This window comes from Hesperophylax consimilis, chromosome 11 (assembly GCF_061612785.1).
Source record: "Hesperophylax consimilis isolate HC1 chromosome 11, BYU_Hcon_1.0, whole genome shotgun sequence".
In the NCBI taxonomy this organism is placed as follows: Eukaryota; Metazoa; Arthropoda; class Insecta; order Trichoptera; family Limnephilidae; genus Hesperophylax; species Hesperophylax consimilis.
The window spans coordinates 9900999-9924497 of NC_142846.1; the positions used below are offsets into that span (position 1 = coordinate 9900999).

A 23499-nucleotide genomic window follows, 5' to 3' on the forward strand; every position below is an offset into this window, starting at 1 on the left:
AAATATATTATTTATCTTAAGACACACCGTTTACTGAAATATTAACTGCTTCATATAAATAGATTGTATTTTTGATTGGCATTACAAAACGATCATTTAAAGAACAATATTATAATAACTCTACACATTTACACAAAATGCACTAATAATAATAATGTGATGACTTGTATAGCACCGTTTTTCTGCAAAATCACCTGTTTAAAATGTACAAGTTATTAGCTAAGTGCACAACCATTTTATTTTACAGGGCACTGCCTAGCACCTAGCGGTCAGTAGTAAAGCTAGGGCCTATTGTTAAAACAGGTGTTTTAATTACCATTGGCTTCTATGACAGTATTTGTTTGGATAATTAGATTGTCAATGTGTGTTATTTTGATTAGGTTATAAAAAGCCTCGCAGAGTGGATTTTTTCACTTCTTCTCTCCAAAAAATAGTAACAGGCAGGAATTATGGTCAACTGACCACCTGTAAAAGTGTTTTGCCCGGGTCGGGAATAAATTTAAACTCGTAACATTAAATAAAGTACAAATGCAGTTTTGTGCAACCAAAACCATGCGTCTGTTATTCTGAAGACTCCATCAAGCCCCAAACTATTCTCAACATCACCTCAAGGGCGCTGTACAAACTTATAATACATTTCTACAGTGATCTATGTTATTACTTAACTATTTATGGAGATAATACACTAATCCAAAATGTGATTACAATATAAAGATAATAAATTCTATTGAAACTACATTATCGTAATTGACCAAAATGACTCAAAATGTAATCGAAAGTTAAAGTTCACATTACCAAACTCTATATTCCAAAATATATATAATTATTGAACACGTCTTGTATAAAATAATAACTAATAGTAAAAATAGTAGATAGTAAAAAAAAATACCATTTTGCACTCTCGCCACTAACATTAAAAAATATGTATTAAATTTAAGAACTCGAAAGACCCTTCGGATTCCAAAATGATTTCTGGGATACATTTTCATAATAAAGTATAAGCGGTGGAATATTTTGACACATTTAATTTCCAAACCACTACAGTGAAGTGGTTTGACATGACCCTTTCACACCAACAAAATATTTATACATAAATTATTGCAAGTTTGAGAAATAAGTGGCTTTCAGATAAATCTAAATAAAGATTTGAGAGGAAATACCACTTAACCCTTCGAAGGCCAGACGGGTAAAATGCCAATCGTACGCCGGCTGACACTATTTTCGTAATAACTGATTTGTTTTTTTACGAAATGGTACCCCGCCACGCGTTGCTGTGGCTCAGGCCGTCTGAGCAGATGGAGAAACAATAGCGCGTCTTGTTTTTACGTCCAACAGATACAAGCATTTTTTACCTGTCACAGGTGACATCTATTGTATAATATCGGTCTTACTCGCAATAGATAATTCGGGGGGATAATCACGCGCATGCGTACTGCGTATTCCTGGCTGACAAATGTTTAAACAGCCCGAACCCAGGATTAGGGACGTATTACTATGGTATTAAGACGGAGATCGCGGACTTAGTTAACAATCTGGTTGATTTGACAAATGACCATCGGTCGCGCAATTAAAATATAAAAAAGCACTAATACCCATTTGCAGCACTATCAGAGGAATATTTTAAATCGATTTACCAAAGCAAATACGGAATGTATTATCCAATTTACCAAATTTAGAAACAATTCAAGGCATGACCGGGTGAATGACATCGCAAATGTCATCTGAAGAAACGTGAAGTTAGCAACTAAACGACAAATGCGAAAATGACCGAGATTTTAAGGATTGGAACAAAGTGGTAACGGTCTAAAAATCTATTAATTAATATTATTACTTATAAATATTTTAACACGAACAATGTACGGTCCTCTTCACCGTATAGCTATACCAGCGCTGCAGCGATGTATTAGGGAATATTTATAAGTAAGATTGTTAAGGTATATAAACTCACATGCTTATTCGAATGCAACATTGTGGCATAATATCAAAGCAATCGGTGAAAAACTTTCGAATGAAGACATAAGAAAACATTCTCGATTTTTATTATAATTTCCAGATATCATATGAGGCTTTCCTGTAAATAAATACGGTACTGTACTAATACTTACTAATACTTTTGAAAAATGGAATGATATTTGACATGGAATTTCGCGTTGCGCTTTTTTCACAGATAAAATAAAAATATTTGCAAGTATACATTAAGACTATTTCCTTGCCAAGCGAATAAAATATATTTAAGTATACTCTGAGCATTTTTTAAGGTTCAAAATACCATAAAATCGAGGCAAGCGCGGTGAGCTCCTAGTAAATCCACGGTGGTTTTTTATGTTACGTCGGGTCCCTTGCCCAGTTATAAGAATCATTAATTTGGTTTTACGCCCAGCTGGGCTTTTACATATTAAGGGCGGCTTGCACCATAAGTTAAGTTTGATTTAAATATAATTTTAAACACATTATTTGATTTAAGTCGACTTGGCGTCTTGCACCACAAAATTTAATTCGTTAAATGCGTTTAAAGAACTGTCAAAGTTAAATACCCAAAAGCGGCTGTTTAACTGAGTTAAACGTGTTTAGCCCTACTCGTAAAGCAGTACTGTCAAAAATATTTAGGTTATCTCTTCGATTTCTGATTGTGTTTAAAATCTATCTCATTTTAATTTGTATTCACAATGAACATTTGGGATTTGTATTCTGACGATCATGAAGAAATTATGTTATTGAAATTATAAATAACTTAAATAAATTATAATATAGTCAGAAAAGTAAACAAGAGAACAAATTTATTTGAAACACTCAGTACCAAGAAGTTTCAAAGAATATTTCGTCTCAGTAAAGAAATGACATCATTATTAGTGCAAGAAATTGAACCTCAGTTAAAATTCAACGCCAATAAAACATCAGCGAGGTGCTCGTCACTTGGAGCTAACACTCCTTATCGAGGAGTACTTTGCAAGGTTGTAAACTTCTAATCATACCTACAGCATTCTTATAATACTTTAAAACAATATAATATGTAAAAGAAATAAAAAAAAAACAAAATTACTCGGATAATTGTTTTATTTTTAATTCCAACAACAGAAGCTCTTTTTGTATTATTTCATCATTATGTCTATTTGCTTTAACTTTTTCTTCATAAAATAAATGAACACACTATTAAACCACACACACAATCACAAAATATTTTGACACTTCAAGTAAAATGAAACATCGTAGCTGTTTTATTTACGCGTTAATGGCGGTAAACACGCGGTAACTGTTTTACCGACGCGTTAAACGCGTTTAACTAAAATTGCCACCGAACTGCGTGGTGCAGGACGCAACTAAACGCATTTAAGTTAAATGTATTTAGGGTCTTAAATACGTTTAGTTAAATACAATTTAAGATAAAATTTGCGATAGTTGGTGCAAGTCGCCCTAAGTGACACAAATACACTTTAGGGCGACTTGCACCAACTATCGCAAATTTTATCTTAAATTGTATTTAACTAAACGTATTTAAGACCCTAAATACATTTAACTTAAATGCGTTTAGTTGCGTCTTGCACCACGCAGTTCGGTGGCAATTTTAGTTAAACGCGTTTAACGCGTCGGTAAAACAGTTACCGCGTGTTTACCGCCATTTACGCGTAAATAAAACAGCTACGATGTTTCATTTTACTTGAAGTGTCAAAATATTTTGTGATTGTGTGTGTGGTTTAATAGTGTGTTCATTTATTTTATGAAGAAAAAGTTAAAGCAAATAGACATAATGATGAAATAATACAAAAAGGATGAAATAATACAAAAAGAGCTTCTGTTGTTGGAATTAAAAATACAATTATCCGAGTAATTTTGTTTTTTTTTTTAATTTCTTTTACATATTATATTGTTTTAAAGTATTATAAGAATGCTGTAGGTATGATTAGAAGTTTACAACCTTGCAAAGTACTCCTCGATAAGGAGTGTTAGCTCTGGTTAGCTCCAAGTGACGAGCACCTCATTTTGATGTCATTTCTTTACTGAGACGAAATATTCTTTGAAACTTCTTGGCACTGAGTGTTTCAAATAAATTTGTTCTCTTGTTTACTTTTCTGACTATATTATAATTTATTTAAGTTATTTATAATTTCAATAACATAATTTCTTCATGATCGTCAGAATACATATCCCAAATGTTCATTGTGAATACAAATTAAAATGAGATAGATTTTAAACACAATCAGAAATCGAAGAGATAACCTAAATATTTTTGACAGTACTGCTTTACGAGTAGGGCTAAACACGTTTAACTCAGTTAAACAGCCGCTTTTGGGTATTTAACTTTGACAGTTCTTTAAACGCATTTAACGAATTAAATTTTGTGGTGCAAGACGCCAAGTCGACTTAAATCAAATAATGTGTTTAAAATTATATTTAAATCAAATTTAACTTATGGTGCAAGCCGCCCTTAGTCTATGATTAGATATCCTTGAAACCTAAAATACTAAAAATGTCAGAGGAAAAAAAATGGCCTGTGTCAGTGTTAAATATGATTTAAGATTTTCACGGCTAAAAGTATTTTTGTTATTTGTTTTTGGGGTGTTATGCCGTGTTGCGGTAACTCCTTCTTTAGCCTACTTTAGTCTAAAGAAGGAGTTAGCGCAACACGGCATAACACCACAAAAACAAATAACAAAAATGTGTCAGTGTTATTTAAAAAATACATAAAATTCACCGGGAAGTCATATCAAGTGCAAGCTTATAAATTTATCTAACTAAAGTAACATCATCTCTGAACTAAATAATAAAAACAATAAATTGTCATTACTGTACAGCGCGAAATCGGCATAATATCTCAGTCGGTTTTAGCTTTAGATAATGATAATACGGCGCGAGCACAAATAAGTAATAAAGCGGCCGCTACACTACTCGCTTCGACGCTTCGACGAAGTCCTCGACGAAGTTCGAAGTGCGTGCCCACACACTCGTGTACTTCGCGAGTAACTCAGTCCAACCAGTCAGTGATTGGTTTATTTATGCCGTGACGCTTCGAGTCCTTTGACTCGGGCGCATTTACCGACAACAATCGGAAGTCTTGCGAAGCGAAGCGAAGATGCCCGAAGCGAAGATGCCCGAAGCGAAGCGAAGTTCGTGCCCACACTATCGTATTCGGTCAACTTCGATCAACTTCGCGAGTAGTGTAGCTGGGCTATAAGAATGTAGATTGAATAAAACCTAAACTATTTCCTTGGGAGTTTTATCGCGTTTACATGATCGAGAAAGCAGAACATGACTCAGTGATAGTATTATTCTTATCAAATAGGCTGGCCGACCGTAAAAATCTCAGGAAATCTTATGCTATAAATGTATACATATAAACAGAACAAAATTTCCGTGAGCCGAGCTGCGAATTATGGGAAAGGAACGAAGCAACCGCAAACGGCGCGACATGCCGCTTGCGGTCGCTTTGTTCCTTTCCCATAATTCGTGGTTTGGTTCTTTTTATTGTTTTAATTTTTTTTAATGACTGTACAAATGCCAAAAAAAAAGTCTGTGAATTTTCCCCTGAAGCGGTTTCCCTTTCTTTTAATTCAAATGTTTTAATTACTGTCATTTTATACCGTATTATTTACATTTAATTTATTTTTAAATACATTTTCCATATCCATTTTTGTTGCCATCATCGCAAACCACCATAATATATTTAGTATTATTTCATTGTATCTTTCGACGATTTTTTCATAAATATATGTACATATGTGCCTCTGTATGGCTTTCTATAAACGGACTAGAGAAGAATTTGCGCACAATCCTTAATATAATATTATATACTATCCGTCAGTCCCATATATCATTATTTATTATATATTACCCCACCCCCACTTCAACACTGAATAATATATGTTCAACCATTGCTTATTAATGTTGTTTGTATATTTTGAACTGAGGAAGGAACAGTTGTTCCGAAACCGGTCGGCTTTGATATAAAAATCTAGTTTTTCAAACAAAGTAATAGCTACATTAAAAAATATTATATTATGTGTTTGCTAATTATAAATGCTAAAATAAATATCAGATTCTTCAGCTTATGTATAGACAGTTTGATAATGACAAGTTTACGTTGAACTTCGTACACTCTCGAGTTTTAAATAATAATATTAATGTGTGTATATAAATAAAAGGCAACGTTCGTATATGTGCCCTATAGACTGGGCCGATTTTCCTGACAATTTAAAAGTTTGTTCTTATTGGTGCCAGCAGTGTTTAGAGAGTGGTTTGAAAGGAAGAAGAAGTCGGGTACGCCCGAGTAAGACATGGATAATACAATAGCGAGGTATTGCCGGGTCAGTTAGATACTGAAAATTGCAATAATTTTTGCTTGTACCCTGCTTTTAGCAAAACTATAAGATTGATTGATTAATTAATTGATTTTAGTGGAATATAATTATAAAACAATCTTGTGCGCTGGTATTCGGAATAAATACTTGAAGGCAATTTTAATTTATCAAACAAATATTATTCACGGTAAAACAAAAAAATATTCAAAAACCTAACCTTACATAATAATTTAATTTCGGTGTGTTAAAAGGTCCACCTACAGTTGGGGGCGTTACCCCCATTTGGGAGTAATTATGACCAAATAAAAGTAATGACGAAATTATTTTGTTATTGTTGAGTTATGTTACTTAGAGAGTGTGAACTATTATTTTGATTGTAAACTGTCGGTCTTCCAAATAAATAAATAAAAATACAAACGGAATTAGAAAATGAAAAATTGTTCATACGATTTTTTTATCTTCGGTAGACGTACCCACATAATAAAAGTCCGTATAGTGATATGTATAATATGGCTCAGCTGAGAAATGAGCGACGATATAATATCTTGTTATCTAAGTATGCCAAAGCCGCGTGCGTAGTAACCTGAGATGTGCTTTATTTCAAATAAATCCTTTTCAAATGGAAATGCAAAATGGGTATTTTGAATTTTAAATGCTTTTCTAAAAACCATTTTGCATTTTAAATGCTTTTCCCAATGCATTTTCCATTTTAAATGCTTTTTTGCAACATTCTTCCTACTATCTCTACTCGTCTTTTTTTCATAAGCCCCAAATATCAGTCGGTCCTCAACCTCGCTATGAAGGATAATTTACATTTGTCAAGTTGCTCCCTGGTAGGAGCCCTGGCAATTGAGTGATACCATAACAAAAAATACTGATTCAAATACTGAACATGGGGCCATGACGCTGTAATATTAAATGTTAGATATCAGTTTCTATGTTTACGTTGGCAACATTAGTCCCGCGCAATTTTTTTATGGTTTCATAAATGTAGTGGTGTTTTTGGATTTACCATCATGTAATATGTTTGTTCTACATTGATGTCCATTATTAAATGACAAAATTGTTTAAAAATTCTATAATTATTTTAATTATTTGACCTGAGAAATCATTTTGCATTTACAATGCATTTTGAAAATAGGTTTATCTTTACTGAAACGAATATGACTAATGCAAACTGTATTATTATAAGACTGAGCATTAATAATAAACTACCTATACAAATAATATCAATATACAGGACACACTCTGCTGTTATATCCACTTTTATTGGAGAATTGAATAATATTATTTTAAATAATAAATGTACAAATAATTTTCTAATTGGCGATATTAATATTAACATTGCTGAAAATAATCACACTATTGAAAAGGACAATTATATTAACATGATGACCGCTTTAAATTTTAAACCCTGTATTAACAAATATACTAGAGAATTTAATAATCAAATACCATCATGTATTGATCACATATGGAGTAATTCCAACTACATTGATAATCTTCAAACAATAATATGGAGAAACAACATAACGGACCATCATACATGTATTCTTAACCTTAACATAGAAAAACAAAACATTAATAATAGTAATAAATCTAACATGCCTAAAATATCGATAAATCAACAAATACTTCATGAAAAACTGTCTCACGAAACATGGGAATCTATACTCTGCACAGAAGATGTAAATAATAGTGCTTTAAAATTTCATGACACCTTACAAAAGCATATAAAAGATTCAAGCTGTGAAATACACAAAAAAATATATAAAAAAAAAATTCAAAAAAATTAAACCATGGATTACCCATGGTCTAGTGGTTTCCATTAGAGAAAAAGAAAAATTATTTAAACTTACAAAAAAATTCCCACTAAATAATTCGATTATTTTACACTTTAAAAAATACAGAAATAAACTAACGGCACTAATTAAAATGACCAAAGAAGAATTCTACAAACAAAAGATGTTAAATTCAGGTAACAGTGGTAAAAAAATTTGGAAAACAATAAATGAAATAATTGATAAAAAAAGAAAGACAAGTGACATTTTAAAGCTGCACATCAACAATAATATGATGCAAGTTTCTGATAACCCAAAACTATGTGCGAATGCTTTCAATAATTTTTTTTCAAATGTCGGAAAAAATCTCGCAAACGAAATAACTAACAACATAGATAATACCACCACATCAGGAATTCCAGTAGCTTCATTAAATAAAACAGTAAAAACATTCGAAACGATAACCGAACAAGAAACTGTTGTTATAATACAAAACCTAAAAACTGAGTCCGCACCAGGTTTTGATGGGATAACCGTTGAAATTCTGAAAAAAATTCTTAACTTTTTGAAAAAACCTATTACACATATCATAAATAATAGTCTTAAAAAAGGAATCTTTCCATCTATTTACAAAAAAACTATTATTTCACCGATTTTTAAATCAGGTGATACTAAAGAAATTAATAACTACCGACCTATATCAGTATTATCAAATATCTCAAAAATTTTTGAAAAGGTAGCAAAAAAACAACTGCTAAAATTTATTGAAACTAATAATATATTGAGTGACCAACAATTTGGATTTCGCGAAAAAATAAGCACACAGGACGCAATCATAGATTTAACAACAAAAATACATCAAGCACTAGACAAAGGCAAAAAATCTCTTGCAATATTCATAGACCTAAAGAAAGCCTTCGACAGCATAAGTCACAAAAAATTACTCTACAAGCTTAACAAAATAGGAATTATAGATAATGCCAAAATGTGGATAGAAAGTTTCCTGAACTCTAGAAGTCAATATGTAAAAATAAATAACACTCTCAGTGAACCGAACACAAGTGACTTTGGAATACCACAAGGCACCATATTGGGCCCTCTTCTATTCATATTATATGTTAATAATATCTTTAAATTACCATTAACAGGAAAACTCATTTCATATGCAGATGATACTGCAATTATATTTCAAGCGAATTCATTGAATGAACTTGAAATAATTGCTAACAATGATATCAATACGTTAAAAGAATGGTTTGATAAAAACTTATTAACATTAAATATTGAAAAAACATATTATATAATTTTTAGTATAAACAAAATAAACCCTTTTATTACATTAAATATTAAAATACATTCAAAAAAATGCATATCAAAAAAATCTACTTGCCAAAATAATGACTGTTTATCCATAGGAAATAAAAATGAAATTAAATATTTAGGTGTAATAATAGATAGTCAACTTAAGTGGAAAACTCACATAAACAATATCATAAATAGATTAAGAAAACTCATTTACATATTTATTAGTCTAAGAAATATACTTAACTTAAAAATTCTTAAAAATATTTACTACGCTCTAGCGCATTCAATAATACAGTATGGTATCGTTGCGTGGGGGGGAGCTTACAAATCATCACTTTTACCGCTGGAAATCACTCAAAGGCTGTTAATAAAAATTTTAATAAAAAAACCATCAGACTACCCAACCTTACAACTTTTCCAAGATTTTCAAGTCCCATCACTAAAAAATACATATACGAAAAATACGCTACTTCAAATCCATAAAGATCTGTATAAGAAGTCACACCATGCCATGGTTCGTGTCGAGAGCAATAGGCAAAATACAATGGGTCGCTTATGGACTCCATTAATGCATACCAGTTTTGCACAACACTATTACACGTACACTGGAGTGGTATGGTTTAATAAATTAACGACTGAGATGAGATTAGAACCGGATTTTAATAAATTTAAAAATAAAATTAACTTCACTACAATAAATAATTTAACGAATTAGAATGACGATGATATCTCACTATATTATTTTATAAATTATTGTATAAAAAAACTAAAATCTCTTCACTTTATATGTTTTTATGATTCTTTTTTTCTTCTATTTACATATGTATGTTAAGTTTTTATTATTTTCCCTTTACACACGAGTTTTAGACTCTTGTAAAGGTAAACATGTTAATTTTTATTGAAATATGCTCTTACTATGTAAATTTAAACATTATACTGTATTTTATAAAATAAATAAAAATATTTAAAAAAAAAAGGTATTTTGCATTTGAAATGCTTTTCTAAAAACCATTTTGCATTTTCAAATGGAAAAGTTTCGACCCATTTCCATTTTGCATTTCAAATGGTTTTGGGTACCCATTTTGCACATCTCTGGTAGTAACCCGGTAGTAAGCGTTCAAAAATAAGAAGAATATGGTTTGAAAGAGGGAGATATGTAAATACAAATTTTAGAAAGAGCGCACTAATATTTAAAAAAAAAAAAACTAATAATGAAGTGAAAATATTTAATAAAAAACGACTCGTTTAGCAAAAACTTCTCGACAAATGCTTAAGTTGCAATTAAAGATATACAGTATTTTTTTCATAACTATAACATGTTAAATAACAGAACAAAATGTGTTTTTGATAATTTCGGAGCACACTTTGCAATTTTTTCTACGAAGAGAATTTCATACAATTACCGTTTCGGCTCAACAAATAGATATCTTCAAAAACAACATATATTTTTTGGAACATAAAACTTAAAGTTTTCAAGAGAAATATGTTATAAAAAGGTAGAAATTGGGGGGCTTAAAGAAACAAAATACAGTACACAATGATGTTTTATTGTAATCGAAGTGTGCTAGCTGTAGAGAAAAAAATTGCGTTCACTTAAAAATAACAACAGCAATTCATGGATTTTAAATAATACAAACATATACAATAGAAAGAAAAGTTCGGTTCGGAATCACAACATTGTAAATCAGTGTTAAATACGGAAATCGTCATTGAAAAGATAAATTTTCGTACATTTTTATAAAAGCATCAAGTAGATTTATTTGTGTGCACAATCGTCTCCGTGGGTTACCTGTGTTATTTGCATTGTTCACGTTGGAGTGTAACAAAAGTTTAGTATAATTCGGCTGAAAAGGGGATCCGCCTAGCGTCTGGCGTTACCTCATGAATGAATTGATCTGCCAGAGCGGGACAGAGCGAGGGTTCGGGCGGCGGCGCGAGGGGGACAAATAATATTTTATGCACGGATATTGCGTAGTGAACTCTAGTTACTTCACAAAGACGACGGAGAATATATAGGTCGGGGGATTCGGAATACGACAAAAAATAGTATGTTCTCGTCCGTTGTGTAACAAAGGGTTTGTGTGACAGTTCGGGTGACGTAAGATTGGATGGATGCAACGAAGCAATGCGATGTTTAAAATTATTGTCAGATTCTTATTTCAGTTTTTACAAGTATAATTTCGTAATAATGTGTATATTTTTTTTAAATTTATGATTCCGAGTATGTTACAGGTACACGTCAGACTAAATCTAAAACGTACGGCTCTTGGAATGCTATTTTCGTCATCAACAAAATAACATATTATGTTAGAGGAGAAAAAACATAAAACGCCCTGATAACTCCGCTGTAAGCGTGTCGTTCTGATAAATGGTGTTGCTAATGTAAAAGAGGGAGAGGTTAGAACGGAGCTTTATACAATTACGCAAGATCAGTATGGTCCTACCGCTGAGAGTTCCGTCACAGCCTCTCTTTCTGTTACATGCGTCATTTGTGAGAAAAGCGGAGTGGTGATTATTGAAGCTATCATCGGTATGCCTATAGCAAGGCTGCCCAACCCCAGGCCCGCGGGCCACATTGTGGCCCGTGAACGAATTATAAGTGGCCCGCGTGAACCATTTTCAAAAACCCGCCAATTTGAAAAAGTGTCGCGGGCCCGCGGTAAAACAAATAATGCAAGCTTGCGCGCGGTCACCAGTGTTGCCAACGAAGGCGATTTATCGCTATTTAGTCTACTCAGAACGAGAATCAGCGAACGAAAAAATCTAACCTCTTGAACTGCAATACGGAATAATAGAATGGGGAGGAGCGTATAAAACCAACTTAACCCCACTTGAAATAGTACATAGAAGACTCATCAAAATAATTCTAAAGAAACAATTGAAGACCCCAAGGCAAGAAGTTGTTAACTTACATTTTCGTAAAAAATTAGTTAGAATGCTCTCTAAACTAATTCGCATACGCTCTTTCCAATGAACACCATGCCAGAGCTTAAAAACGGCAAGAACATGCTTAAATCAATGTGATGAACATGTTAACTACGTGTTTCTGTGACATTAAGTTGATAAAATAAGGGCAAGAACTTGTTAACTACTAAGTTAGCAAGTTCTTGCCGTAATTCTGTAATTAACAACTTCTTCCCATCTACATTGGCTTAGATTTTTATGGTTAACATGTTATTCACTCACTTTGACGTTTACCTTGGTGGTTTTAAAAAGTTTTGCAGTGCACGTTTTTTATTTAAAAATCATCAAAAATGAGTTCCAGAGGTGAAAAAATGGTGAAGATGTGTCAAAAATTGATCAGGGAATCAGGTAAGCTGTATAAAACATTATCGTTCATCTTAATTTATCCTTAAAGTAGTTTGAAAATGGGTGGATCATTTTTGTTTTGGTGTTTTTCTATCTAAAAGTCAACAATTTTTTATTGTAATGCTTATTAATTTGTTTCAGGAAGTGTTCAAGAGTCCACTAATTTAGTACAACCTGAGAAGCATTTAGAAATACCTCAAAATAATGTAATTTTAATGGATGGTAAATGCAAAAAAAAAAGTTTTACTCTGTGACTCTGAATATTCTTTTATGTTTTCTTATGTTTTGAATTCCTTCATTAATGCTTTACAATATTTCGTTTCAGAAAGTGTTCAAGACTCTTTGACTGGTGTTGAGTTTGGGATATTATTAGGAATACCTCAACATGATGTCATGTTAATGGAAGGTAAACTTAAAAATACTTTATTGTGACACTAAATTCTTTTGAACATTGAACTAAAAATGATTATTTTATTGTACTTTGTATTTTCAGAAGATAATCAGAGGAGTCTAGAGTATATCGCTACTACCACTGGTACAGGAGATATAATTTTGGAATACGTACAACAAGATGAGATACTCAATAATTTAAATCAAACTGGTGAGGATAAGGCTTTATAACTTGAATTGAATTTTATTTTACTGATTTGCATGTAATGAAGATTAAATTATTATTTTCAGATGCAGCTCTTGCTGTGGAAAGCAGTGTAGGACAATATACTGAGGACGCTGAAAGCGAAATTGAAAACAATTTAAACGTTTCTGATATAGAAAACAGTCATTAAGAAGGTAATTTGTATTGCTGTACCTAGGTATATAATTTCAGATTAACTTAAAAAAAAATCATTTTTGACTGTTCGCTAACTGATATGAATGTGTGTATTATTTTCAGGCACTAAAAAGAGTAGGAAGAGGCCCAAGCTAGGGCGAGCAAGAGAAATAGCGCGGGACGCTAGGATGAGAGGTGATTCTTATGTTAATTATAAAAAAAGCCTTAAACCTGCTAAAACACCAAAACTGGAAGAAAATCTTTGTGTTAGCAACTGCAGATTGAAATGTAATTCAAGATTTAATGCCGAAGTTAGGCAAAAACTCTTTCTAGAGTTTTCTTCACTACATTCAGAAGCCCAATCAACTTTGTTATTGAGATCGATGAATATTAAAAATATAACCAGGATCACTTCGGCCAAACGATCCTGCAATATTACGTACTCTGTTTCAATACAAGGAATTAATGAACAAGTTTGCAAACCAGCCTTACAATCCATTTACCAAATAGGTAGAGGCAGATTAGATATTTCGAGGAGAAAAGTAGCTGCAGGAGTTTTATCACCAGCAGTAAGTTACAGAGGTCGCCACTGCACGAGGCCTAACAAAACACCAGATAACCAGCTTAAAGAAGTAAGAGAACACATCAATATGTTCCCTGCAGAAGCTTCACATTATTCCAGGAACAAAAATCCCCATAAATTGTACCTCGCATCCGATTTGTCAATCCCAAAACTGTATGAGCTCTATAATATGTTTTGTGGAGAAAAAGAGTATGCCCCTGTTTCGTTGAATCGTTACACTAGGATCTTTACAGAGGATTTCAACTTGTCGTTTGGTGTGCCTAAGACAGACACTTGTGGGACTTGCGATAGCAAAAAATCTGACCAAGTTCATGTAAATATGTATAAAGCTGCATTTGAAATGCAAAAACATGATAAGAAAAAGGCATCTGAACTTTATACACAATACAAAAAACACTATCGGAAAAAAGGTTAACTTTCAAATAGGAATTCGCTGGATAAGAGTGGAGGAATTCGGGATTTATAAATATCGAAAATCACTCTCCGAAGAAGAGCCTTGGAAAGAAGTGGATCTTAAAAAAAAAAGTTTGAAACATTATCTTCCCCGCCAATGCTGTCATCAAAAGTGAGAGATAACAAAGAAATCGATGCGGCCAAATGGAATGTTATCCAAAAATTGTAACCATACCTGGATGAGTTTTATCGTGGATTTTTTAAAAGTCTCACATGCAAAAATTTAAAAAAATTGACACATGCTCTGCTACCTTTTCTTTTCAATAATAATTATTATTTAGTTAGGTACTTTATATAAAAAAAAGTTTAATTTGTTTGATTAAATAAAACAACAAGAATTTAACATGTTCTTGCCTTTCAATTCTGTATCTTCCTCACCTATCCCTGAAGATGGCATGAACATGTTAACTACATATTTTTGTAGAAAACATGTTTATTTTAACTTTTGGACTGCAAAACTACTTAATATTACTAAATGTAATGTAAATTTGGTTTGTTTACTACACCATGAAGGATCAGCACATTGTATATGACATTCAAATAAAAAATTATAAGTCAAAACGCAAAAGTCTAAATATCTCAGAATGCCTTCAATGTAAGTTAACAACTTCTTGCCTTGGGGTCTTCAATTAGACTATTCAACCCAGAAATTATTCGATGAATTCAAAGTATTACCAATAAATAAAATTTATCAAAAAACGCATTACTACAAATCCATAAAGACAAACTAACAATAAAGTCATTTAGCACCAGACCGAAAACCTTAGGACAAATAATAATTCCTAAACTTAATACTACAACAGCCCAACATCATTACACATACTCAGCAATAAAATGCTTTAACGAACTCCCTATAGAAATACAACCCGAGAGGAATTATGAAATTTTTAAACGAAAACTCAAAAAACATTTTACTATTACATAATTTTTATGTGTTACGATGTGCCAACCTATATTTCCATTATATACAAAACAAATGCCATCTTATAATTTTCATTATGTATAAAAAAAATTTCAATATGTACAAAAAAAAAAAAAAAAAATTGCAACTTATATTTTCATTATATATAAAAAAAGTAGTCCTTCATGCATCCAAATTGTAACAACTGATAAGTATGTATAGTACTGTCAATTTGATAGTGCTCCCTCCCTAAACACGAGAATTTCTCAATTAGGGAGGTATTGTTACTACTAATATTATATATATTGGTTAATTATGTATTATATGTATATTGGTTAGTAAATAAAAAAAAACTTACTTTTTAAACAAAAATACACCGGTTTTTGATATAATATTTTTGCGTCCGAAATCTTGAAGCCACCCCCCCCCCCCCCGTGGAATTGGAAAAATTGTTGTCGGGAATCACATATGATGTTTTTGGGTGTGCGGAATTTTTCTCAGCGAAGTTCCGTAACAACCCCCCCCCCCATGGATTTCAAATATTTTGTGTGGAGCACTCATTTTGAATTTTTTGTGGGGAATTATGCTTTATAGAAATTCTCTAACAACCCCCCCCCTCCCCATGGAAATAGGAACCGTCAGTATTCAGTGGCCCGCCATTGATTTTTAAATCGTCAATTTCGCCCAACTGTTAAAAAGGTTGGGCAGCCTTGGCCTATAGCAACCAACGTGAAAGTGCTGATGAGTGATTTTCTAAACAATTAGACTGGCTCTATGATAAATATTACTTTCTGATATTGATTATTTACATTACGAGTGAGTGCTATAGGAACAGAGATAATATCATTTAAGCGTCGGACCTTTCAATATTATTTTTTCAATTCGTCGCCTTATAAAAGTCACAAGACTAATGGAAGTTGGTAATAAAATTGACCCTGGACTGGGGACCCCAGCAGCCGATAGTACCACGTACTTACAGTTGGTAACATGTTCTAAGGAAGATGAATTCCAAATATTTAACGTAATATAATCAATAAACGACTGCAAAATGTTGAGAATGGTTGGTTGGCCCATAGTTGGTAGAAACATTTATAATCGTATGTCGAGCAGTGGCGTGCAGTCAATAAAGGCTGAAAAGCTGTCCCTACCCGGAGGAAAATGAACCGGAAAAATAAATTAAAAGATAGGTATATTTATATATACAGCCGCATACTCAACTGCGAGCTGACTACCCTTTGCAGACCCTCGGCTAAATAAAATATCAACAAATTAACGGTTAAAAAAAAACAATCAACGACTTCTGTTTTGTTTTATAAAACGGTTTAACTGCAAACTTTAGTATTTTTTCAAAGTTTTGAACCAGTCGATCAAAGAAGCTTTTTTAACATATTCAAAATTCAGATATTTGTGGTTCGATCTTAATTGCAGATTTTTTTTCATCTTCTCAGAGAAGCACTTTTCGTTGAGAATGTTCTCTGGGGATTCCGTGTTTTTTTAATAATTAAGTACATAGATACAAACAAGTAAGGAACTTGAGCGCACATGTATCCAGTTGGTCATAATCAGCGGAAGATAATAATAAAATGGTTCTTTTAAAACATTCAATTCACAAATCAAACCCGAACTTGAAAACTACAAGACAGTCAGCCAGCCCTTTGGTCCTGGTCATGTTCAGGTGGTCAACGCACGCCGCTGATGTCGAGTAACTAATATAGTTAACATGTGTGGAATGTTTATTTTGATTTAAACATCACTAGCATAATATCCAAGGTTTTTTCATTACTCCAAGTCAATTCAGTCATCAGTTCACCGGATGACGAAGACTTTAGATTTGTAAAGGGGCTTAGGCCGTTAAGTAAAATCTCTTCAGAAACCTGTTTATTAAATTAACGATTCGTGAAATACTGTTGAACTGTATAGAAACATATTGAATAGATGCCCTCGTGAGTTATATTTAACGACATTTATAAATTAATTTAAAATCAAATCAAAAACTTTTTTTTAAATAATAATTTCTACCAAGTTCTACCTAATACTTAGGTCGTTTTGTTATTTTCATGAGTATTCCGGCTAAAACCACTATAAACTTATTTCATTTTGAAAATATTTTATAAGAACGGAGAAAACTAACATGTAAAAAATAAGATATTGTGAGAAGTAAATAAAACTGACCATAAACTGACGGGTTCTGCAAATTAAACAAACAAAAAAATAATAAGTTATGATATGATGTATTAAATGAATATATGCTCGCGGAATGGTTAGGAGAAATTAACATATTTAATAATTAACACTTTTGATACTTAATTACTTAAACAACCGATGTATGAAAATAAAACTTTTGAACACCTTAAGTAAACAAAGGAAAATATTAGCAGGCGTTCCTCAAGGTTCCATATTAGGCCCAATTTAATATATTATTTATGTATCTTTTATTAAGTACATTTTTAAACATGTAAAACACTTTGAATATGCGGACGATACTGCATTGGTGATTTCTCGCAGTGATTTGCAATTATGTATTGAACTATTACAAAAAGATTACATTGAACTTTTGAAATGGTCTCACGACTCTGGTTTAATTATAAATGCCAAAAAAAAAACTAAATTGATACATATTAGATCACCCAATGCTAAGGCAAATATTATTACACCTGAAATAAAGACACACTTCAAATTGCTTACATGTTGGTATTCCTGCAATATGTACATGTGAAAATATTGAACTGGTCACAGAGAATGTATATTTAGGTATTATTATTGATTGTTTTTTCAAGTGGGACTTACAAATAAATAAAGTCTGTGAACGTCTGAGATCTATTGTTAATAGATTATATCAATTAAAATTCTATGTTCCAATACGTACACTTAGAATAATTTATTTATCACTAGCTGAATCTATTATAAGGTATGGAATCACAGCTTGGGGACTTTCATGAAAAACAAATATAAACCATGTTCAATCAGTTCAAAATTCACTAGTTAAATGATTAGCTCATAAAAGTTTATACGAACAAAGGCATAATGTTCCATACCTTTATCAGAATCTTAAAATTTTCTCAGTGAGATCAATTCTGTGGAATAAAATTATATTTCAGCATATGAATAGCCCTATACAGGGTGTATCGGCACGTACCCGACAAACTTTAACCAGCTATTCCTTAGCATATTTGGAGTAAAAAATCTTATGTGCACTTTGCTGTCCGGTAACGTTTTTTTTAATAAAAAAATAATTATTCATATTTTCACCACATGTCACCACTGTTTTATCCTTTGACGGAGTTTGAAAACCCATCTGGCAAATATTTTATTCGAATTCCGTTGAATAATGCACGTGTGTACCTATATTGGCGCACGTTTTCAGTCACAACGAAATAGCACGGCACCATTCGTCTCATTTTTAACTATTATTATTTAGTGTGTGCGAAAGAGCGAAGACGCTTTTTGACATACTTGCTTATAACAGCTGTTTAACACGAAACGCAATGCCAATGACAGTGATGTAGTGTGGAAATTTTATTTTTTTTTATTTTTAATTGAAAAAAAAATGCTACCGGACAGCAAAGCGCCCATAACATTTTTTACTCCAAATGTGCTAAGGAATAGCTGGTTAAAGTTTGTCGGGTTAGTGCCGATACACCCTGTATACATAAATAGACTGGACTACACTTACAATACTCGTTTTACGTTAAATGAAGGACTAATTGTACCTAAGCATTTAAACAAATATGGACAAAGAACACTGGACTACATGATACCTAGTTGCTTAAATATGTTACCTGCTGAAATAAAAAAAATGTAAAAACAAATATTATGTTGAAAAATTGGCTCGCTGAAAGAAATAGTTTGTATTAGAGTCTAATATAAACTATAGGTAGATACTATCACTGTTGTGTATATTTTTTAATATTTTTAAAACAAATTGTTATGTTTTATTGTTATCACTGTTGTCATTAAGTAAAATGAGTTTTACCTTTTTTTAATATTTTTTTTATGTGAAAAGTTGCCATCGACAAACTACTGAAAAGTAGTTTATTTGGAACTTTTCTGTTTTTTTTTCTGTATTTTATTTTATTATTTACTGTAATACATATTTTTGTCTCGATTTCTTTAAATAAAAAAATAAATAAATAAAAATAAAGAACATTCTTGATAAATAATTTTTTTAATTATTAACTTTTTTAATTATTTTTTTTTTTAATTATTAACGTTTTTAAAAGCTAACGTTTTTAATAGCTAACATTTTTAATAATTTCATCGCCCAAAACGGAAAACAGTTGCATCATACGCTTCTTGCGTAATTGCAATTTTTGTTTTCAGACATTATTTAATGCTGCTAGTACAGTTGGGCCAGTCAGTGCATTTGGCCAATGCGGTGGCCCAACGTGCACAGAACCCATAGACATATGAATATTAGTAGACCTGCCCTAAGTGATTAAAAGCGTATTATCCCCACTCCCCATACCGGTTCCATTGGAGCCGGCTGGGCTCGCGTATGGCCTCAAGTGAAATTTGAAAACGTGACGTCATCATTCTTGTGCGAACTATGGTCGAGGCATCATCGGTTCATTTTACGAAATAACACGGCAAAATGTTGACTTGTGATATGAAAACTTGTAAAAAATAGATGTGAAAAAGAGAATAAACCCAATTGTCGTATTACATTCCATAAGTAAGCATTATTTTACTTTATTTTAAGCTTATTCACACCGTATTATATGGATCAGTTTTAGAAACATATACTATCACATCACAATGTAGCGATTCTCAAGTGTGCTCATCGTTGTTTACTGGGGTAAGTAAATTATGAAACATTTGTAAAAGTGTCTTAACTAAATACTCTGAAACTAACTACGACTCTGCAAACAGAAGAAATTTACTTTGCCGAATTTGGACTTCGCAAATTAGTTCATAACGTGGCGAGTAATTTGCGCTCCCATGTAAAAATGTCTATTCATTCAAAAGCAGATTTTACTTTTAAGAACTAAATGGTGATATTATAATGCGAGATGCCTATTTACTGTCAGATTGATTTATTGACGAATCACAGTCAGCTTAACCCCCTTCGTTCTTCAACAGTTGATTTTACCCCTCGCCATTATCTTCTCGTCTATTAATTCCTATGTCTGTGACAGAACCACTATTGGCGTATTTTTGCCGTTGGACGCGTTGACCGCCAACCCGATTATTGTCGGTTTTCGTGCACACATCAAATAATCTCGACGTTAACAGCGTTCATACGTTGGCGGGTTGGTGCCCAATGCGTTGGGCCAACATGCAATTAGGAGGAAAGGCTGCGCGGCCTTTTTTGCACAAAACTTAAACTAAGTGGATTTGCGGCAAAAATACTAGACTAAACTAAACAAGACCAAAGTAAAACCTGAAATTGTCATATTTAATCATTGAAGACAAGCTAATTCGACCCCATCCCCTTCGGTCATATTGAACTCCATCGTTTCATTTAAGTAGCACATATCCGTACTAAAAGCTTACTACACCTTTTGATAATAAAAAAAAACATTCAGTTTGGTCAAATTATTTTGGCCTCAAATCAGAATTTAAGTTTTGTATGAAAAAGCTGCCGCGCGACACTTCCTCTCAACAGCAGCCACTTGGCCAGTAACATTTTCAATGGAAAAAATGTAAACTAAAGCCATTTATAACATCATAATTCATAATATTATTATTTATATTAGTGGAGAAAGTCAAGTAAACATTGTACGCTGAAGGGCGATAACAAGAAACCAAGTATTACGTTTGAATATAAAAGCAGTAATCATCTAATTTCAGTTGTCTGTGCGTTGGTCGATTAGTCCTGCGTTAAAGTGAAATCTTAATTCAACGTCAAACCGAAAGAAAAGTGTAAAAATCAACAACTGCAATAGCAATCAATTACCAATTAGCTACGGCGTGCCTCAAGGAAGTGTTTTAGGTCCTACCCTGTTCTTAATATACATAAATGAATTATGTAATCTTCAAATAGATGCCAAAATTGTAAGTTTCGCTGATGATACGATTCTCCTCTTCAAATCAAGCAATTGGAGTGATGTATACATAAAAGCTAACAGGGGCATAACTGTGGTTAAAAGATGGTTAAACAATAATACACTTACAATGAATGTGACCAAAACTAAATACATTGAATTTAGTATTAATCCTTCCTTAAGAAACCCAGAAAATCAAATTAAAATTTGTGCTTGCAACCTGACAAATCCGATAATATGTGATTGCCCTTATTTAGAACAGGTAACTAAAATTAAATACTTAGGTATTATTTTTGATAGCAATTTAAAGTGGAAAGAACATATAACCTCTACAGCAAACAAACTTAGAAAATTCATTTATTTTTTTAGACAAACTCGCAACTTTCTCAACCTAAGCCAGCTCAAAACAATCTACTATGCACTTTGTCAATCTTTAATAGAGTATGGTATCATAGCATGGGGAGGAGCAAACGCTGCCGCCATTGATCCAATATCTAAAGCTCAGAAACTTATAATAAAGATTATCCTCAAACTACCAATCACAAGCAGTTCGGATGAAATCTTTAGGAAAATCTGTGTTATGGACATTAGGCAACTTTATGCCAAAAACATACTAACATACCTCTTCAAACACAAAACTACTTTTGACAATATCCAAACTGCTCGTGATACTAGAACAAAAGGACATAATTTCTTACAAATCCCTTTCGCTAAAACAACTTTTGGCCAGAGAAATTTTAGATATTTTGCAACAAGGCTATATAATGCTCTCCCACTAGCCATTAGACTGAACGAATTTTTTCTGAAATATAAAACAGACATCAAATCTTGGATCATCAGCCAAGACAGATCCATGATAATTTTTTTTATAAAAATCCCTACATAAGTATGTACTCCAACTAGATGCTGATTAACAAATGTATCATTTATTATTATTATTTATTATTTTCTATCTTTTTCACAATGTCATTTAATGTAGTGAAATATTTAATGTATCAAAAAATATGTAAACATTTTTAATGTATCAAATACGTCTGTCTCGACACAGGTTTATCCTAGTGAGACAGACATCGAAAAAACTGAATTTAAGAGACATTTGCAAAATTCGACTGGCAAAACTGATTGAGTGAAAAATTCAGACAAGAGATACAGTAGATAACTACCTATTTATTATATGTATAATATTTTTAATGTTTTTTTTTTTTAAATTAGAATTTCAGGAATTCCTACAATCCCGTGATTTTTCACGGGTCCTGCCGCAAGTAATTTCATTAATAAGAGTGTTTAAGATATTTCATTTATCGCTACACCTACATAAACAGACACTTTTGCATTGTCGTGAATTTTTGTTAATTTCCAAGCTTTAATAAAACAAAAGTGTATCTATCATATCATGGAAAGTCCGTGATATTAAGGCGAAGCTTAATGCCGAATCACTATGTTGATTAATCTTTATAAGGAATTTGTGTACATTATGAATACCAAAAAATATGCTTTAGATAAATTGAGGATAGGTTTTCCTATCGTTTCGCTGGAGTGGAATACAAATAAAAAAATAAATTACTCAATAAAAAATATAAATGTAAACTAATTAAAAAAAACAATTTTCAATAGAATTGTATGAACGCAAAGGAAACAACTTTTAAAAAATACAGTATTATAGCTAAGATTATCTGTGACATTTTCACTTGATTAACTTTTTTGCTTTCTTATAAAATTATTTACAAAATAAATAAAAACCATTTTTGTGCTTGAAAACGAACGTTTCCAGACTCCGTTTGTCAAGCAATTTTAATGCCTATTACCTACGATATAAGGTTTACCAAGAATATACACATTTTTGTCTTGTAGCTTCCTCTTAAGGCCGTCGTCCCAAGGGTCGGCAAAAACCGATTGCCGTAAGAATGCGGTACACCGAGAGCCACCTTTCGGTATTGGAACCAGCAACGGTTTGGAAGGGAGAAAAGCAGGAGCGATGCGACATTCTCGTATACATACAGCCCGTATCGCGTCATCGCTGATATCACATTACGAACTTATAATTATCATGTTTCTTAATTACATTTAGATTACTTCAAAGATGCTTTTAAAATATTCCTAACTGTTTTTTACATAATCGCA

The 23499-nt window shown here is 32.2% G+C and overlaps 2 protein-coding genes across 4 annotated transcripts in view; one reads left to right on the forward strand and one right to left on the reverse strand.

Annotated features, from left to right (window-relative positions):
- Window positions 1-23499, reverse strand: part of nsl1 (non-specific lethal 1) — a 76782-nt gene that overhangs the window by 29751 nt on the left and 23532 nt on the right. The gene's annotated exons all lie outside the window — the stretch shown is intronic.
- On the forward strand, window positions 12315-13788 carry LOC149419764 (uncharacterized). Of its 2 annotated transcripts, none has more exons than XM_089637274.1 (4): window positions 12315-12691; window positions 12830-12910; window positions 13014-13094; window positions 13182-13788. In XM_089637274.1, the coding sequence occupies exons 1-4, from the start codon at window positions 12634-12636 to the stop codon at window positions 13307-13309; spliced, it is 348 nt and encodes a 115-aa protein (XP_089493400.1). In that variant the 5' UTR covers window positions 12315-12633; the 3' UTR covers window positions 13310-13788. The 2 variants fall into 2 exon arrangements, with proteins under 2 accessions (XP_089493400.1, XP_089493401.1); XM_089637275.1 differs by having other exon boundaries at window positions 13370-13788.

Excerpts from the sequence above, each read along its gene's own strand:
- LOC149419764 (XM_089637274.1), top strand. The coding sequence starts at position 12,634 with ATGAGTTCCAGAGGTGAAAAAATGGTGAAGATGTGTCAAAAATTGATC. Across the intron at positions 12,692-12,829 it reads AAAATTGATCAGGGAATCAG|GAAGTGTTCAAGAGTCCACT; the intron begins GTAAGCTGTATA and ends AATTTGTTTCAG. Across the intron at positions 13,095-13,181 it reads TGATGTCATGTTAATGGAAG|AAGATAATCAGAGGAGTCTA; the intron begins GTAAACTTAAAA and ends TTGTATTTTCAG.